Source organism: Eptatretus burgeri, chromosome 18 (assembly GCF_056783735.1).
Source record: "Eptatretus burgeri isolate ZD-2024b chromosome 18, Ebu_testis_v1, whole genome shotgun sequence".
NCBI lineage: Eukaryota > Metazoa > Chordata > Myxini > Myxiniformes > Myxinidae > Eptatretus > Eptatretus burgeri.
In genome coordinates, this window is record NC_140978.1 from 18658640 (window position 1) to 18679649 (window position 21010).

At 43.0% G+C, this 21010-nt stretch overlaps 1 protein-coding gene across 4 annotated transcripts in view; it reads left to right on the plus strand.

The window, feature by feature from the left end:
* LOC147008665 (cystine/glutamate transporter-like) overlaps positions 1-18899 on the plus strand; it is a 47620-nt gene extending 28721 nt beyond the window's left edge. For all 4 annotated transcript variants that reach the window (XM_085864663.1, XM_085864664.1, XM_085864662.1 and 1 more), the window contains 6 exons: positions 1863-1988; positions 2600-2699; positions 16116-16160; positions 16327-16450; positions 17183-17286; positions 18749-18899. In XM_085864663.1, the coding sequence (XP_085720789.1) occupies positions 1863-1988; positions 2600-2699; positions 16116-16160; positions 16327-16450; positions 17183-17286; positions 18749-18875 (626 nt within the window). In that variant the 3' untranslated portion in view covers positions 18876-18899. The remainder of the gene's footprint in view (positions 1-1862; positions 1989-2599; positions 2700-16115; positions 16161-16326; positions 16451-17182; positions 17287-18748) is intronic.
* The last annotated feature ends 2111 nt before the right edge of the window (positions 18900-21010 follow it).

Here is a 21010-nt window from a genome sequence, read left to right on the forward strand (position 1 = left end):
GGGAGGAAGAAGTAAGAGTGGTGAGATGAGATTGAAAGAGGATTGACGGGGAGGAAGAAGTAAGAGTGGTGAGATGAGATTGAAAGAGGATTGACGGGGAAGAAGAAGTAAGAGTGGTGAAATGAGATTGAAAGAGGATTGACGGGGAGGAAGAAGTAAGAGTGGTGAGATGAGATTGAAAGAGGATTAAGGGGGAGGAAGAAGTAAGAGCGGTGACATGAGATTGAAAGAGGATTGAGGAGGAAGGTGTAAGAGTGGTGAAATGAGATTGAAAGAGGATTGAAGGGGAGGAAGAAGTAAGAGTGGTGAAATGAGATTGAAAAAGGATTGAGGGGGAGGAAGAAGCAAGAGTGGTGAAATGAGATTGAAAGAGGATTGAGGGGGAGGAAGAAGTAATAGTGGTGAGATGAGATTGAAAGAGGATTGAGGGGGAGGAAGAAGTAAGAGTGGTGAGATGAAATTGAAAGAGGATTGAGGAGGAAGAAGAAGTAAGAGTGGTGAAATGAGATTGATCAGATCAAAAGAGGATTGAGGAGGAAGAAGAAGGAAGAGTGATGGAATGAGATCGAAGGAGTGATGAAATGAGATTGATCATCGATGACATTGAAAGAGGATTGAGGAGGAAGAAGAAGGAAGAGTGGTGAAAATAATTTTTTTAATTTCCCATCCCTAATAGTTTCTTCACTCAGAGCTTTGAATGGAATATGAAACCATGGCAACGGTTTTTTTCCAACCAAGTAAATCATGATCACCTTTCCAACGGCAGATAATCGAGTGAAGGTACAGGGCAAGGGGTAGAGTTCAAAACCATGAGCAGACGTTTTTTGCGGAGCGAAATACGTCGCCAGTGAAAGAAAAAGATGTCGTGGTATACCGATACATACAGATATTTTTTTTCCAATTTCACCGTAGATTTCGACGAAATTATTTTGGTATTGAGTTACAATTGTCAACTGCGGAATCAGATTTCGAATAACAGCCTTTAATAAGCATATACGATACATTTTTCAATTATGCGAGGAGCCAATAACATTACACCAAGCCTGAAACAGCCAATCAGCGTCAACCGCAAACAGACAAATGGACAATCATCTCTGTGTTGTGTGTTTGTTGGGTGGTCACTAGACTACCGTTATTCTCAGGTTTTCCGTCTGTATGTTTGTATGTTACGAACAGCTCTGGAGGCCAGAGGAGTCGACCGATTTTGATGAAACTTGACTGGTAGGTTCATACCAGGATCTAGTTGTATGCTTTTGAGCACCGTTGCTATGGACGCCACCGTTGCCTAGCAACGGGACTTTGAATTTTTTGAAAAAATCTGAAAATATTTTTATATTGTTTTTTTTTCAAAAATCGGCTTCCACGCTTTTATGCGCACTTTAATCAAACTCTCAAAAAATTTCAGCCCGATCCATCAAAAACTGTATGACTAGTATGCAATTATATAGCGACCACCCATGTCTCCTACCGGCTTATCTACATAGATGACAACAGGAATGCTTTCGATTTTAGAATAATATGGCAGGAACACACAAACTTATACACACATGCAGTGCCATTTATCGAAGCATTAGAAAAATATGTAAAACTCCATGGAAGGAACACACAAACAACTCCAGCCACGACACCAACAACTACGTGTTTTAAAATATCCCTCTCTTTTTTTCGCATTTCACTTTATTGTACATCCTCATTGAGATTCACAGATAGACATGCAATATGTTTGTGAAGTACATTTGTAAAGTCTTCAGATTGAATCCATCAGCGAAGGGATGGGTAGGCGCGTTGAGTTTGTACAAATAAGATTTGTTTGTTAAGAAAATGTGATTTGCCTCATTTCTGCCCCCCCCCCCCTCCGGCAGCCTTTCTTATGTTTGTGAACAGCATGAGTGTTTCATGGACTGCCAAACTTCAGAACTTCCTCACTTGCTGTAAGCTGGTGGCACTGTCAATTGTCATCATACCTGGAGTGATACACCTTGGATTTGGTGAGCTCGTGTCTGCATTGGCACATTCCTCAGACTCCAACTTTTTTAACAACTATTGTATGACATCAAAATATTTGTTTCTATACATTTCATTCCATTTTGTACACTATAAATATATTTTAGTTAGCGTGTACAAAGAGTAGTGCATCATCCGAATTACACGACCTTAACAAACCGCATATACAATGATATCAAAATTCACAGGATGCAAAGGAAATAATTGATTTTTCACAGGACTTGGTGTATGGACATTTAATATCTTGAAGAACCACACTGTAGCCGAATCACAGCTCGGATACTAAGGCCCATTAAAAATACCCATAACAATAAAAAAATTAAAAGTTGCAAATATATCAACAAGAAGGGAGCAGCAAACAAAACATTCAACAAAGTTTAGTGTGCAATCAATAACTTCAACATAGACACTTATGAGATACACATGAATTGATGGATTGATGATAGGATGGATGGTGGAGGGTCTGGTGGGGGATCATATATTGTTGGTTGTGCTGTTCATTTTGGTGTGATGATGTTTCTTATCTTTATAAATTAGTATCAGTTAATCTTTAGTAATTTAATTTGTGATCATGAAATATTGCTTCTGTGAACAGAGCACACGGAAAACTTCCAAGAAGCATTTGTAGGCCGGGACGTGGATGTCATGGGCCTCCCATTGGCTTTCTATGCTGGGATGTATGCTTACGCTGGATGGTAAGATGAAGCGCAAGTTCTTCGCAACATTTCCGCTTGAGCCGGCAGCGGCGGAGGTTGGGAGGTGGGGTCAAGGAATTGATGGTTTCACCACTCCCTTGAAATCTGATAGACCAAGCAGACACACTGTATATAACTATCACATTGGTTAGCTGAGTTTCTTTAATGATCTTGATCACCATAATAAGCTCACAGTGCTTCAAGATGTGTTCATTATCCATTACATGCAAAATTTATGTTAATTAACAATGTGGGTGTTGAGCCATTTCCGCAAAAGATAAAAATCCCATGTTCATTGTTCGACTAAATTTATATCTCAGACAATTAGGAAACACATATATTGTCGCGGATCCAGGATTCGAGACTCATCACAAGGGTAAGCACTCGGGTCCTTCCCAAACGTCCGGTCCTGAGGCTGCCGGGCACAGATAACTCTGCGCACCGGCAGGTTGCTCGACAACCATGAACGTTGATTGGCATGGCCAACCCGGGCAGGGTTACACTACTTTGCGTGATACCTTACTGTGGACGGCCGGTCAATTAGGGTCACGTGCCCTCAGTGCACACTCTGATTACTGTCGAGCATTAGTGAGTGTGTGCTGGCTACCAAAGCAAATTATTAGGGTAGAACTTCCCGTCTAACAATACTTGTGCACTGTGTCGGACAAATAAAGGAAAAGACAACCGAGACGGATTAGAAATAACAACAAACAAATTATTTATTACACACACACACAAACAAGCAAGAAAGCAAAAGGCACATAAGAGCAGATTTAACCAAAACACATATTCTTCAATCTTACACAAAAGATTTGGCCATCATTTGTTCAGGTGAGAAGGATAAAACAAGAAGAACTTTAAAATAATACAAAAGTAAAATATGAAGAAAAGAAAATAATAGACTTTTCTTTTCTCCCTCACCACACACAGCCTAAATATATGAGAATGCAGAAGAAAATCGGTGGGGAAGATAGGTAGTGACAATGTGGCGTGATGGCGACACGCAGCCACATCCCTGAGGTGCCCAGATATGCCAGCGAGATATGCGACTCACCCTCCTCTGCCTCAGCTTCTGGGGCCCAGACCCAGTAGGCGAGTTATCTCGGGTGTCCCAGATATGCGAGCTCGTTGTACGACTCGCCGTCCTCTGCCTCAGATTCTCCGTCCTCAGGCCCCCGTCAATAAAGTGCTGCTGTTCACCCTCCTCATCCTTCGTGGCTGACAGGATCGAGAGGGCAGGACGACGTCCGTGGAAGAAGTGTTCTTTTCCCCCACAGAAGCTTGACACTAACTGCTCATAAAACCTTCCTTTCTTCACCCTCACACTCTTTTTCTCCTTCTCTCACGAGCCTTCTCCATCCCTCAGCCTTCTCTGTGTGTCTTTCTCTGCCCCTCCTGCTCGTGAGCTTTTCCTCTTCCTCTTGTGAACTTTCTTTTTCTCCCTCGAGCCTTCTGCGTCTCTGAGCCATCTGTTCAGGAGCTCTTTTCATCCCAGCGAGTGCAAGTGTGTCCCGTGCACTTCTGCTTTTTGCTTCTTCTCTCAGCCTTCTCTGTCTACTTTCTGCCTTCTCTTCTCCTTCACTCAAGAGCTCTTTTCGACCCGGCTCGTGCGAGCCTGTCCCATTTGCTTCCGCCTTTCTCTTCACCTTCACACCGCCCTTTCTTCCCTCCTTCCACGAGTCTTTCCCTCTCCCTCTCCCTCTCTCTCGCTCTCTCAGTCTCATTGGCCTGCAGCCAATGGGGCAGGTCCATGACATCACTTGTGGAAAATGCCACGCCATTCTGGGGGAACTTTCAAACGCAGCCCCGCCCATCCCCCCATGTGCCCAACGCCGTGATGAGAGCCCCCACCCCCTACCCCGCACGTGAAAAATGTCCACTCGCACAGTTCTGAACTGTACTATGCCTGCGAGAAGTGCCATCCCTCGCAGGCACAAACATGCATGTGAGAATGGTCATAGTCCCATGCAGTGAAGGTAATCCGATCGGCCCGATGGATTAACGCCCACAGACGGATCGAACGTGCCGAATTAAGCAATGTGCCAATGGAGAGGGATTCCACCAGACTGAGGGACGACCAATCAGCCACGGGGCCGAAGGTTGACCGATGAGATGAAGGAGGGATTGTTGAAATGACGTTTGGTGGATTGAGAAAGGCACAGTAGGGGAATGGACGGATGGTGTGAAGAAGGAATGATTGAAAGTAACAGAGGGGGAAGGGGGAGGACATTACACTGTAAAAAATACAGCCTAGCCAATACGTGTCCCCTGAACAGCCCCTTGACAAGGGACCAACGACTATCTATACAACACCATAACATAACATCAGTTTTCTAAAACAATAACAATACATTTATATATGTATACATATATAGATATGTATTATTTTTTTTTTTTAACTTTTTAAAGAAGAAGGCGCTTCCAACGAAAACTAAAAATGAGATTGACTCCGCTAATTTGAGCAAAAAAGCAAGAGCAGACCCGGTCTCAGGCGACGTTTCACCAGCCTCACAGCCGGCTTCCTCAAGCACAATAGACTCCGAATCTCAGCCTGTGTCCCGTTTTTATTTTGATACGACCACTCATTTCTGATCACGTGCTGGTGCTCGGTCAAATGGAGGAGAGCTTTTTACCTTTGCTACTGAAGGTGAAGGAGGTTATGTTTTCACCCCTTTCTTTCTGTCTGTCTGATTGCTTGTTTGTCTGTTTTGCTCTCAAAAAGTTGTGGACAGTTTGGGTGTCTGGCAAGGACAAATTAATTCGATTTTGGTGAATATCTAAATCTGGATCTGAATATGAGAATTATTTAATTTTAAAAGTGATTCTTCACCATTGAGAGATTACGGCCAAAAACGATATAGTACTGTATAGCATGATATTTCAAAAATGTATTGGGCCCCCGATGTGTTCGCGTGGATCAGGGATTATGTGGCGTAGGTATGCGCTCTACCGAGTGCCCTTCTAGTTTATTATTATTTTATTTTACAAAAGCAAAATAAACATCAAATCACATCATTGAAGGGGTGCTCTGCTCTTTTTTTTTTGTTTTTACTTGCACGTGATCTGGTATTGTATGTGTGTGGATGAGCACATGTGTGTGCTTGTTGTTGTTTTTGTGTTTCTGGGACACAAACATGGCTGGTTTCGTGTCTGGGTTTGGCATGATTAGGTGTTGGTTGTGTGAGTGTTGGGGTTCTCATTGGGTGTTGTACATAATATGCGTATGTGGTGTTTGGGATCGAGTGGTGTTTGTTGCTCACTTTAGCCAGCTGCTTGCACCGTCCAGTTTTTGCCAATTGCATCAGAGGTGTGTATTGTGTGGGTATGTCCATCCTCTCCCCAGTTAGACCAGGTACTCAAACTGGGGAGAAGGTGGACATAACCACACAATACCCAGGTGGTCTATGATGGTGGATATACCCCTGGGGAGATAATGGACATACCCGCACATACCCACATACATACATGCAGCACATGAGACACATTTGTATGGCGAGTAAAAGCACAGAGCCAAAAAGCATGATAAAATTCTTTGTAAAAATCCTGACGTTTCAGAAGAACACGATCTTCCATCCTCGGAGGTAACAATAAAACACCAGATGGATAGCTGCAGAGGCATTAGCTGCACTTATTATGTCTGATAGGAATGGCTACGCATCATGATTGGGCTGACAGGGACAAATCAGCATGAGGTTTGGGACAGATTTAATAAAGAGAGTGGAGTTGGGGGGAGAGGGGGGGGGTGTATTTGCTTTCGGTCTGGATGTTTGGGTCACCAGTTTGGTGTCGTGTTTCATGTCTGCCTCGGGTTTGTGTGTCGGGACTGACCTTCACACCTGCAGGTGGGGCTGTGGGCGATTGCATAATCCTCGATAGACAGCACGCAGGTCGACATGACAGTTGATCAACTTCGACCATGTGCCCGAAAGCCATGTTTCGAGAATTTCCCGGCTGGCTCGGCTAGGTGCCAAAGCTTTAACTGCCATGTTTTCCCACACGAAGGTGTGATGTAGGTTGGGCAATGTGCCACCACCGGCGAAAGCTTATCTCCGCATGCTACAGCTTGCTGGTGCTGCATATTAACAATGCTGTGAGTCGCTTGGACATCTGGCCCACATGGTTGGAATCACAGTCTTGACAGGGGATTTCATAGACCACGTTCATCTTGTTGCGTCTATTCACCCTGTCTTTGGCCCTAAACAGCTCCGCAAGGAGTGTTGTCCAATGTTTGTATGTGACATGGATTCCGAAAGATTGCAGCAAATGGTTGGCATCTCCAAAGTATTGCCACCAGTTCCTCAGGTCACAGTGTGTGTACCTTCCTCCCGTGGCAAGACCGAATGAATGCTGCCGCGTAGTCATTGTGAATCGATAATTCTCACCTTGTGCTCAAGTATCGTCCCGAACATAGATCCTTTAAGGAAAAGGGTAGAGAATGTCCAATTCCCCTCTCTCAGACTGTTTTATTATATCTAATTTAATTTCCAACGTAAGCATTTTACATTTCTTCGATGCATGAGCATCACTTGCTCGTATTAATGGTGTCCGGCTTTTCTGACATTCCGAGGGTCACAAAAACGTGAGCACAGAGGGTACGGTGCAGTTTATTTCTGGGAAGAAGTTCAAAAAAATTTCGCCCCCATGAAAAAGAGTTTACACGAACATGATGAAACGTTCACTGAAAATTGGTGTAAGTTCTTAAAAAGCTTAAGGTGAATGAGTGTATAAAGAGGACTCCCTGTGAGCACAATATCTCAAAAAGTAGTTTACAGATTCAGACGAAATTTGGTGGACAGGTCCGGTGTGTGACACGGACAAAATTATTGAATGTTGGTGAAGATCCGGATGCGAGATTTTTTTTTAGATCCTTGTGGAGGATCTTTAAGTCTTACTCACGTTGTTCTTCTTGTGGACTTTTTTGTTTCACAGCCTACAGTTTCCATCAATACTTCCTGAAACTTGGCGTATATATGTAAAAATACCCTGCGCAGACAGTCACGATCTCTGATTTTGAAAATTCCTCCGAGAAAAAAAGTTATGACGTCAAAATATCTCCGCTAATGGAAATCGCCTAAAAAATTATCTCCGAAACGAGGCAAGCTTTTTGAATTCTGTTTGCGGGAATCGAACAGGGCATTAGCAGAGATGAATTACCGCACATATGATACATCACTATGACGTCATATCAATTTTATGACGTCATTCCTATTTTTGACATTTTTCGTTTCACAACCCAGAGTTTTCATCGGATCTTCGTGAAACTTGCCATGTATATGCAGAAAGCCCACGCGCAGGCAGTAACCATCTCCGATTTTCGAAATTCTTCCTAGAAAAAAAAGTTGACGTCATAATATCGCCGCTAATGGAAATCGCCTATACCATTATCTCCGAAACTAGGCAAGCTGTTTGAATTTTGTTTGCGGGAATCAAGCTGGGCATTAGCACAGATAATTTATCGCAAACCTGATACATCACAATGACATCATATTCGTTTTTATGACGTCATCATTAAGAAAAGGATCTTAGCTCAATCGAGCTTGTTAATTTTTATCGTGACCTCAGAAGGATGACAGGCTGAGGCAACCAACCTGGTGTTATTTAACAGAATGACAGGGCTCAAACTCAAGAACCATAAGATCTGAAGCCAGCCATCTTAATCCTTAAGCTAACACCTGGCTTATTTTTCTGTATGAAGAACAAGAAATAACATTTATTTTCTTGAGTTGAGATCATCAAACTTACATTAAATCATAATGATGATAAACTTGACCCAATAAGGTGATAGCGATGTTGATGATGGCGACGATAAAGATGAGTTGATGGAGATGATGTTACCTAGCCATTACAGCAGAACCTTCTTGAACCCAAAACGCATGCCACACCCTCTATCACTATATATATCGATATATTGCATGGATTTTGTAAGTATGATGAAGGTGATTGGTGTTATGCAATGTTCAAGCATATCATTCAATTTAAATAAAGGTTTAAAGGTGTATAAATAAATTCATTCTGGGTTTTATCACCATTTTACCCAGCATCTATTACTTACACCACCCGAACAACCACGTTACATTGAGTTATTTGTCAGGTCAGGTATGGGAGCATGTGCCAGAACAGCATGTTGCTGCATCCACTTTCCACCGGTACTCTAGGGACCTCTGTCTGGCCATGCCCCAGGCAGATGCCAGGCCCATCCCTATCTGCTTGAGATGCCGGTCAACCTGCTGCAACCATGAGGCACGTGGTCGGCCCATTGGCCTCCTTCACTCTCGAGACTCCCTCGCTGAGAGAATCTGATAAGCAGGATCAGCGTCAGGAAAACGAGCCACATGTCCATCCAGCCGCAGCTGACGCTCACGGACTATGCAGGTAACAAATCTCATCCGAGTCTCTCAGCAACCGCTCGTTGGGTACAAAATCCGACCAGCGATAGCCAAGGATTCTCCGAAGAGACCTGGTACCAAAGGAATTAAGTCTCCATCTCAGATCCTTGGTCAGAGTCCAAGTCTCGCATCCATAGAGCAAGACTTGGAAGCACCAAAGACCTGAAGACTCGGACCTTCGTCCTCCCGCACAGGTACCGGCAGTGCCACACATCATGATACAGTGAATCCATGACTGCCCAGGCCCGACCCAGACGTCTATTGACCTCTGACTCACCGCTAGCAGAGACATGAATATCACTGGCAAGGAAAGGGAATCTCTCCACGATCTCACCACAAACAGATACAAACATCCTCACCACAAACAGACACAGACAGGACAGCAGCATCCAAGATGTCATTGAAAGCCTGGATCTTAGTTTTGACCCAAGAAACCCATAATCCCAGCGGCTCTGGCTCCTCATTCAGCACCTCGAGGGCTCCCAAAAGAATATCTAAAGTCTCCGCAAAGATGACTGCATCATCTGCGAAAGCAAGGTCTGAGATCTTGACATTCCCAAACGATGCACCGCAGCTTGATCTCTCCGACATCCTCCATAGAATCCAGTCCATACAAGTGCTGAAAAGTGTGGGGGCCAGTACACACCCCTGATGAACTGCAGTAACAACTGGAAATAAGTCAGAGATGGTACCACCACACTTCACAGCACTCTCAGTACCAGAGTAGAGTTCATACATCAGATCGATCAGTGTTGATGGCATCCCACGAAGACCAAGAATCCTCCAGAGGACATCCCAATTCACCGAATCAAACGCTTTACAGAGATCAACATAGGCTGCAAGCAGCCCCTGTCGAAACTCTCGCCTGCATTCGGTGAGGACCCGAAGAGCAAGGATACGGTCAATCGTTGATCTCTTCAGTGTAACGCCTGACTGCTCTGGACGCTGGTGCTCAAGCAAATCGTGACGAACCCTATCAATAATTATCCGAGCAAAGACCTTGCCCGGCACTAAGAGCAGTGTCACCCCTCGCTAGTTGTTGCAGTCTTGGCGATCACCCTTCCCTTTCCAGAGAGGGACAACAAGGCCCCTCTTCCAATCAGTTGGGATGATGCCTGTGTTCCAGGCAGAGCACAAAACTGCATGCAACGACACGAATGCAGCATTTCCACCAGCCTTGAGAAGTTCAGCATGGATGCCACAGATCCCAGGAGCTTTACCACATTTCAACTGGTTCACTGCAGCCTGTGTGTCCACAAACGAAGGTGGACCACAGTTGATTGGAGGGTCAGCAACAGGGATTGTAACACCCTTGACGTCCAACTTGACAGCTGGTGGATCAGCCTGGTACAACCGCTCAAAGTAACCGGCCCAGTGAGCCTTCACTTCAGACTCCTCTGTCAAGAGCCTACCACTCTCTGCTCTAACTGCAGTGCTCTGAGGGATGGGCTTGGATGAACGCAATGCACGAATTCCCCTGTAAGTGGGACGAGAATCACCTGTCCACAGGTGATGCTCTACCCCCTCACAGATTCCTCGCACATAGGCCTCCTTGTCCACCCTCAGTGCACGTACAGTTTAATGCCTCAGCTCCCTGAACAGCTCAGCTCTGCCATTCAGCCTGTCCCTGCGACTCTGGTCAATGGTATCCAGTGTCGCTTGAGAGTCAAAATTCTTTTTTGCCCTCCGGTGAGTTCCATGACATCCACCGGCATCAAGGAATGTGGTCTTGAAGGCACTCCAACTCTTCAGGACCCCCCAAAGCACCCAGACCCCCCAAATGTCCACTCAGCCTGTTTGCAAACTCCTCAGCTACCCTCTCATCCTTGAGCTTGTCAACATGCAGCCTAGGCTGGGATGGTACCATTCTCCAGGATTTAAGGTGCAGCTTTAGAGTTGCTACAACAAGCCGGTGGTCAGTATTGAGGAATTGAGCACTCCGGTAGACCCTGCAGTTCTGGATCATCCTCCAGCGACCGTCAATGAGGACATGGTCAATCTCCTTTGCCACACTGCCAGCGTTGGAATACCAAGACCAGCGATGAACTTGTGGGTGCTGAAACCATGAACCAGCCACCCTAAGTCCATGACTTCTTGCAAAGTCAAGGAAGTTGGTGCTATTCTGGTTCATAGTTCCTGACCCATGGAGACCAACACATGTCTCATAACCATCCCTATCAGTTCCAGTCGATGCATTGAAATCCCCTAAGACTGGAAGTGTATCTCCTCTGGGGTACTGATCAACCACAGACTCGAGCGTGGCGTAGAATGTGTCCTTCACAGTAAGATCACTCGCTTCAGTTGGAGCATAGACAGAGACCAGGGAAATTATGCCTAAGGAGTGACTAATCCTTAGTCTCATAATATGCTCGTTGACCGGTGTTACCTCAATTATCATTGGGGTCAGCTTATTGGACACAGCTGCAGTAACTCCTTGAGTGTGGCAACCATCAGAGCGACCAGACCAATAGTAGGTGTAACCACCCACCATTATCTCGCCGCAATCCGGTGTCCGAACTTCAGAGAGTGCTGCAATACCGATGTCCAAACGCTTGAGCTCAGAGGATAACAGAGACAGGTGATCATCCTCTCTTTGGGATAGGACATTCCAGGCACCACCCGAAGGGAATGCCTCAGGTTAACCCAAGGAGACGCCGTCTGGTGGACGACACCTCAGCACCACTCCGACACACTCTTCCGCAATCTGACCCAGGGATGTTACCCCATGGTTTCCCTCCTATCATCAAAGATTGGGGGTCTCAAAGACTTTGCCCCAATCCCGTCATCAGGTGAGCTGCCCTGCGAAGAGAAGCTGCACAAGAGGTACTCCCATGGAGTGGGTTTTCAGATTTTTTTGCGTTTTTGTGTTTTACGGTGGCGGGAGTGTAAATCCTGCCACCAACCTCCAAATAAAAAGTAACCCAACTGCAGAAGGACTTCCGCAGACACAGTTGTGCACTAGATATGGATCGCCGTTGGCTCACAAGGAGCTCCTCCACCGGTTATTTGTGCCTGTTGTACATATCCATTTTGACGCCCTTAAAAACAGTAAGTTTCCTGTTTTTGAATGATTTTCAACTTTGTTTGATTGTGCCAGGCAGGCAAACAGAGTAAAAAATATTATCTCATTTCTCTCCACACATGTGTGATTGTGATGAGTTCAAAGAAAAAAATAGGTTAAAACTAAAGACTTGTCTTCACATTGATGCTCCGATTCATGTTCAAAATATAACATTCGATAATTTTCTAAATGATTCCTTGATCATAAACTGATGAGACGGATGGACGGCCGAACGGGCAAACAGACATGAACCTATTGCTTAATCCCGCTTTTTGCTTCGCATGCATGGGGTAAAGATTTAAAACTGAAGTCTAGATCATTTGAAAAGATGTTTTGGACACTTACGGAGAAACAAAAGTATCCCCTTTTGAAAGAACCATGTCTTTGCATGAGTGCTTTCTTTGGATCGACAGTGCATTCCTGTTTGAGATGGCGTTTCCTGCAATGAAATATCTGAAGTCAAAGTCCAGGACATGCTGGACGGACGCTTAATGATGACATGAAGGTGGCAGTTAATCAGTGCAGCTTTGAGAAGCCTGCAGATTATATGCAGTGTTTGGTTTCACACTCGAGTTAAATATTTAACAATTTTCTTTTAAAGTACATGCTTTTAATGGAGTATTATGTTATTCTCTTAAGAGTGTTTTAAAAGCACTGTTTTTAGGCTATCTTAGTGGGTCTAATGCAATTAATTAATCAGAGATATAATTAATAATATTTTCATACTCACCTGTTCACATTTTTCTCAGGTACTGCATTGTAAGCAATTCTTTATTTCTTGTTTCATTATATACTGCACAAGCTGAAGTACCCGGCATTGCCTGGGGAAATTCAATGAAATGTGTATTTAAATATTTCCTGCTTGACAAATTCACAATTTTGGCCTTATGGTTTCGTATGAATTACCATTCTTGGGAGTCACCAAATGCACTTGGACTGCTTTCCCTTCTTTTTACTTATTTTGTTAATTTTTTTTGAATACAACAAATCACCACAACCTCAACATACGATCTTCACAAAACGTGTTACTAAATCGATCGCAAAAAAATTCCCGTGATTCCGTGAGTACCAAACCATTTCTGCTGGTACTCATTGGAGAACCCAATAAAAAATATCGTGTGAACCCCTGGTTATAATAAACCAATGTAAAGCAATCTTTTTAATAACAGGCACACATAGAAGCACTATAATATTATTTAAATTTGTGTTGTTGACAACAAATCACGAAATACAACCTCTACATCAGATCTTCACAAAACATATTACTCATCACTCCTGGGGAAAAAAATGCAGGCAATGTATAAGCACAAGATCTATTCGAGGCTTGAAGACTAATTATATGATTTTAATTGTTTTTTATTTTTCAATTTTTGTTTTTTAATCCAAACATAGCCTTCAACCTTCTTTTGGATGAAAGAGGAGGCCGTGCAAAGTTTGGTTCCACTGGTTCCTGCAACCGCAGGGTTGTAATGCACAAATGAACACACACACACACACACACACGCACACACACACACACATACACACACACGCACACAAACAAACTTTCGTCTGTATATATATATATATATATATATATATATATATATATATATATATATATATATATATATATATATACAGTGGGGAGAACAAGTATTTGATACACTGCCGATTTTGCAGGTTTTCCCACTTACAAAGCATGTAGAGGTCTGTAATTTTTATCATAGGTACACTTCAACTGTGAAAGACGGAATCTAAAACAAAAATCCTGAAAATCACATTGTATGATTTTTAAATAATTAATTTGCATTTTATTGCATGAAATAAGTATTTGATACATCAGAAAAACAGAACTTAATATTTGGTACAGAAACCTTTGTTTGCAATTATAGAGAGCAGACGTTTCCTGTAGTTCTTAACCAGGTTTGCACAGACTGCAGCAGGGATTTTGGCCCACTCCTCCATACAGATCTTCTCCAGCTCCCTCAGGTTTCGGGGCTGTCGCTGGGCAACACAGACTTTCAGCTCCCTCCAAAGATTTTCTATTAGGTTCAGGTCTGGAGACTGGCTAGGCCACTCCAGGACCTTGAGATGCTTCTTACGGAGCCATTTCTTAGTTGCCCTGGCTGTGTGTTTCGGGTCATTGTCATGCTGGAAGACCCAGCCACGCCCCATCTTCAATGCTCTTGTTGAGGGAAGGAGGTTGTTGGCCAAGATCTCGCGATACATGGCCCCATCCATCCTCCCCTCAATACGGTGCAGTCGTCCTGTCCCCTTTGCAGAAAAGCATCCCCAAAGAATGATGTTTCCACCTCCATGCTTCACGGTTGGGATGGTGTTCTTGGGGTTGTACTCATCCTTCTTCTTCCTCCAAACACGGCGAGTGGAGTTTAAACCAAAAAGCTCTATTTTGGTCTCATCAGACCACATGACCTTCTCCCATTCCTCCTCTGGATCATCCAGATGGTCATTGGCAAACTTCAGACGGGCCTGGACACGTGCTGGCTTGAGCAGAGGGACCTTGCGTGCGCTGCAGGATTTTAATCCCTGACGCCGTAGTGTGTTACTTATGGTTTTCTTTGATACTGTGGTCCCAGCTCTCTTCAGGTCATTGACCAGGTCCTGCCGTGTAGTTCTGGGTTGATCTCTCACCTTTCTCATGATCATTGAGGCTCCACGAGGTGAGATCTTGCATGGAGCTCCAGACCGAGGGAGATTGACTGTTATCTTGAACTTCTTCCATTTTCTTATAATTGTGCCAACAGTTGTTGCCTTCTCACCAAGCTGCTTGCCGATTGTCCTGTAGCCCATCCCAGCCTTGTGCAAGTCTACAATTTTGTCCCCGATGTCCTTAGACAGCTCTCTGGTCTTGCCAATTGTGGAGAGGTTGGAGTCTGATTGATTGAGTGTGGACAGCTGTCTTTTATCCAGATAACGAGTTCAAACAGGTGCAGTTAATACAGGTAATGAGTGGAGAATGGGAGGGCTTCTTAAAGACAAAACTAACAGGTCTGTGAGAGCCGGAATTCTTACTGGTTGGTAGGTGATCAAATACTTATTTCATGCAATAAAATGCAAATTAATTATTTAAAAATCATACAATGTGATTTTCAGGATTTTTGTTTTAGATTCTGTCTTTCACAGTTGAAGTGTACCTATGATAAAAAATTACTGACCTCTACCTGCTTTGTAAGTGGGAAAACCTGCAAAATCGGCAGTGTATCAAATACTTGTTCTCCCCACTGTGTGTGTGTGTGTGTATATATATATATATATGTATGTATATATATATATATATATATATATATATATATATATATATATATATATATATATATATATATATATATATATATATATATATATATATATATATATATATATATATATTTGTGGCAGGTTGGGATTATACTTTTGAAAATTAATAAGGTATATCCAACCAAAAAGTAACGAGATCTACTCTGTAATCAAGTAATAAACGAGTTGAGCAGTTCCGGTCTTAGGCGATGTTTACCTGCTTCCTTGCGAGCTTCCTTAGGTCAATAGACCTGAGGAAGTTTGCCTGTGAGTCTATTGGCCTGAGTACTTTTTTGTTGGGTGCACCTTTCTTCCTTTGAAGAATATATATGCACACACACACACACACACACACACACACACACACACACACACACACACACACACACACACACACACACACACACACACACACACACACACACACAGATTGAACCCCCCTAACTGGACGAGTCACGTGGTCAGTGTGCCAGTGGCACTCCTTTTGTCATATATGTATGTATATATATATATATATATATATATATATATACCTATAAATGGAAAAAAATATCTCTTTCTCTTTCTCCTTGTTTTAAAAAAAACTTTTTTCTTCCTGTGCACATTCCACCAGTGTAAAACACTCCTCCTCCCACACATTTTTTTCATTTTGATTTTTTTTTTTATTATTATTCATCTTCCTTTGAATAGGTTCTACATGAACTTTGTGACGGAAGAAGTGGACAATCCAGAAAGGTAACTACAGCTCAGCATCTGTGCTTTTGCAACCTCATCACTTATTGCCTTTCTCGAGTTCTGATTGTTGTGATATTGAGTAATGAGACATTCATTGTTATTGTAGTTTATGTTTACAGATACAGTAATAAAATAATTACTTCTCATTTTATCTTGAATATTACAGAAACATCCCTCTGGCCATCTCCATCTCCATGAGCATTGTAACGGTGGCATACACTCTCGCAAACGTGGCCTATTTCACGGTTATGACTCCGGCAGAAATCCTGGCCTCAGATGCCGTGGCTGTGGTAAGGATCTTATGTAGCTGCTTAATTTGTGGTTATGTTTATTTTGTACGTTTGGGATAGTAATGGACAGTATTTTTAGCCAGAAGTGTCTGGGCCTGCCTAATTATAGAAGCCTGGGTTAATTTACAGTTTGGAAACCACAGGAATTCAAAAGAACAGATAATGAGACTAAATCTGGACTGACCTTTGAGTAAATGAAGGTGTTGTTGTTTGATGTGAACATTTAGGAAGGGACAACACCACACAATCTAACTGTACTTGTACAAAAGTCTGGTGTTGGCTTAGTAGTTAGAGTGGTGGGTTTGGGATCTTGTGGTCCTGAGTTCGAGCCTTATCGGCTGCTGAGTTAACACCAGGTGGGGTTGACTCAGCTTGTCATCCTTCTGAGGTTGGTGAAATGAGTACCAGTGTACTGATATAGGGGCACAGTATCAGCAGTGCCCCCATACTTGGTAGCAGTGGTGATGCACTGTTGTTCATAGCCAGTTGAAAGCATGAAATCATGCCACCACAATGGTGGAAGTATTAAAATAAATAAATAATAAACAAAAAAACTTGTACAAAGCAATGCTTAGAAATTGCATCAATTTTTAGCTTTGTAATTTTTAGGCATCTGAAGTTAAAATGGATATAAGATTATCTTCTTCGGTTATAATCTGTTATTTATACCAAAGATCGGGGTCTTTTTTAGCCTTTCACTTTTTGTGTGTGCCATTTTATTCTCTGTTACAGACCTTTGCAGAGAGGTTGTTGGGAAAATTCTCAATCACCATTCCAATATTCGTTGCACTGTCCTGCTTTGGCTCATTGAATGGGGGACTTTTTGCTGTGTCACGGTATGAGTAATGAAAAATATAATTTTAAATATGTATTTTTTAATCTATGTAAACAAATTATCACCAGTTGTTACAAGGCCGAATGCACCACTTGGAAATGGTGTCACCACATTGAGTGGCCCATATTTATATCTTAATTAATAAGCAATTGCTCTGATGGGCAAGTACCAGCAATTTAAAGTCATGCATTTTCAGCTGAAATTATTTAAAGGAAACTCATCTATTTCAGTTCATGTCCAACAGTAGAAAATGTCAGAAAACAAAAGGCCTGCACACACGCATATTGTTACAGACACGGGTTTTGGGTCTACTACGAGGGGGTATCTATCCTCGGTTCCCCTCGGACTTTATTTCTATAACAATAAGCATAGCAATATCAACGAGAGTGAAAACTATGGTGTGCCATTGCAAATCCCTGTGCTTCCCACCAAAAGCAGTTGAAATATGGCAATAAATTCCATCAGGAATTACCTAATATTAAATTTGAAGTTAAAAAAAAAGTTCTGTTTTGACTCGTGTGATCTCACGTCCCCACCCAATGGGGCATGATCCAGAGGTGAAAACCAAAAAAAATTGTTACATATTTCATGCATCTTCCAATGTTGAGCCAAAATTATTCTGCTTTTGCACCTTTGTGCCATGTGGTGATAATAACTACTAAGTTTGGTGAATTTCGGTCCAATTGTTTAAGAGGAGGAAGTATGACGGCAGACAGGATACTCAGTTTTGATGAATCACCCTGCCTGAGAAACACCGATATGACTGTTTATAGCTGAGTTGGGATTCAAACCTAGACTAGACAGTTTACAGGCGAATGTGCGTACCTCTAGGCCATCCTGCCAGCCCAAGAGTACACTAGTTTCTTATATAGTTTATTTTTTTTCCACAAATGCCCAAGTTCCACCATAATCCATATATTTTGGCTTCAGATGTGTGATGCAGGTAGCCTTCATCGGCCATGGTTTTCCTTTGCTTATAATTACACTTGACTCTACTTAAACTTGACTTGTTGGCATGTTTGGTCACATCACCTTGTTTACGAAAACAGAAATCACCATATTGGCCTTTCAGTTTTGGATTGCACCTCGACATCACATTGCAAAGAGGGGGGATTATTTTTAAAACCTCAATTTTTTACAAACAAAAGTGTTGGAGTTGAGCTATTTTGGATAAAATGTAGTTTTGTCTTCTTTCCGACTCAATTGAATTAAATTCTTCATTTCCTTGGATCCCTTGATCCAGATCACCTCAGCTATTTGTTGCAATGATTCACTGGAGCTTTATCAGCCCAGGAAAGGTCAAAATGTGTAGCTTGATCCCAGTAGTTCGAGAATCAATGTAGAATATCATCGATTGGTTATACAGAGCATAAAGACTGTAATATGATGCTTCGGAATGATTTGTATGTGTAGTACAGCTAAACGCTGCCACTTGTGACAGACTTTGACTTTTGAGTTTGCAGGGTGTTCTTCGTTGCTTCACGGGATCGCCACCTACCTGAAATACTCTCGATGATTCATGTGACAAAGCACACGCCATTGCCTGCTGTCATTGTCATGGTGAGGAAAAGTCAAATTGCCATGAAATAGGCTTCCATATTTTGGGAGCTGGTATTCCTGTCATAAAGGGGATCTATAAAATGTAAGCTGATATATATATATATATATATATATATATATATATATATATATATATATATATATATATATATATATAATATATATATATATGTATGTACTACAGGACAGAGAATTGGATTGGGGGTGGGGGGGAGGCAGAGAAGGACAGAGTTGGGAAAGCGTGGTTGAAGCATGGGGGGGGGGGTGTTGAGGACTTGGGGTTCAGAGGGAGCTTGCAGACTTATGGTTTGGGGGAGGGGGGGGGAGTTGAGCACCTGAAGAAGAAATGGGGAGGACCTATAGCTGCCTGTGACTGTGCTACCTGCTTACCTCCCATATCTATTACCACCCCCAGATCCTTCTCCTGTGTGATGTGCTCCAAAATTACCCCTTGCATCCTGTAATCCCTATTTTCATTGTTCTTTCCCATCCCCAACACCTTACACTTGCTCAGGTTAAATTCCATCTGCCAATCTTTTGCTCAATCTACACAAGTATCAACACTCTCCTGAATCTGATCACCACCCCCTCTGCTATCCACCTCACCTCCAAGCTTTGTGTCACCTGAAAATTTAGAAAACTTACTCTTTACACTATTATCCAAATTGTTGATGTAAATATTGAATAGTAATTGGTCAGAGTACTGATCCCTAAGGTATCCCGCTACTTGCATCCTCCCAGCAAGACATCCTCCAACTCACACCCACTCTTTGCTTCCTATCACTAAGCCAATTTGCAATCCAATTAGCTACCTGACCAACCACTCCACAAATTCTCACTTCGGCTAACAACCTCCGATTTGGTACCTTATAAAATGCCTTCTTAAAGTCAAGATATACTATGTCCACGACCTTTCCCTCATCCATCCAATCAGACACTGCTTCATAGAACTCCAAAAGATTTGTAAAACAGGAACTACCTTTAATTCGTTTGTATTTATTTAAATGGTTCCTCATCCGGTCCTTAATTAATGTCTCCAACACCTTCCCCACAACTGAAGTCAAACTAACGGATCTATTGTTTCCCAATTCTTCACTGGATCCTTTCTTAAATATTGGTGTTACATTTGCGACTCTCCAATCCTCTGGTACCTGTCCTGACTTCAGGGAACTATTGAGAGTATCCGTTAATATCTCGCGTACCTGCTCAGCCACCTCACTCAACACTCTCGGGTTCAAATTATCTGGACCCGGAGCCTGATTGGTTCACGAGCGCCAGCCAGAGTGACCACTATATTCGTTATGTCTGTGTATCTGTTGGGTAGTCGATCTCGTCGAAAAAAAAATTTATTTCAAAAAATAGTTTTTTTTGAAATTTGTTCTACCCTTATTATCAGTATTTCCATCGATATGTGTGTCTGTCTGTCTGTCCCTCTGTTCGGTCAAGTGCTCACTTAATACTGTTGCGGATTCGCGCCCGCCGGCGTGCGAACGGCCACGTAACTCGAATCGCGGCACATCGCCCACCGGACGGACAATCCAGTCGTGACCCTCTCGGACTAACGCCGGGAACCAGTCACGGGTGGACCTTTCGGCCTCACCACGATCGTGCCAATCGGCCCCCCGCGTGGGATAGGGTTGCTTGCCAAATTCGACCTACCTAAGTACCCACACGGAGGGTAGACCGGGCGATCGCACCTCGCCGCAGGTCGACTTCGGACACGGCCCACTTTAAGCGACCCGTTCCGTACTATCGGGATAACCGAGCAGTGTTATCGTCGGCCTCGATGGTTCGATTAATTATCGGGCGTATTCAGCCCACTACCAACCCTTTACGTGAAGTAAGATGGAGATTCAATGAAAGAAAAGACGAAGCGAAACGGGAAAACAGTTCAACATAATTCACATTTATTTCGCGATGGCACACGGAAAGCACACATATACAATTACACCAAAAGCAAATGTAAAAGGAGAAGAAACACACAATATTACACAAAAAGCAAATATAAAAGATGAAGACAATGCAGAGCTATCCGACTACCGAGCACACGGCAACACTTATACAATTTTACTTCACAGACGGCGCCGACAACACATATACCCAAAGCAAAAGAAAAGGACCACCCTAAAGGATGAGGCGGGCCTGGGGCCGAGACCTCGTCGGGC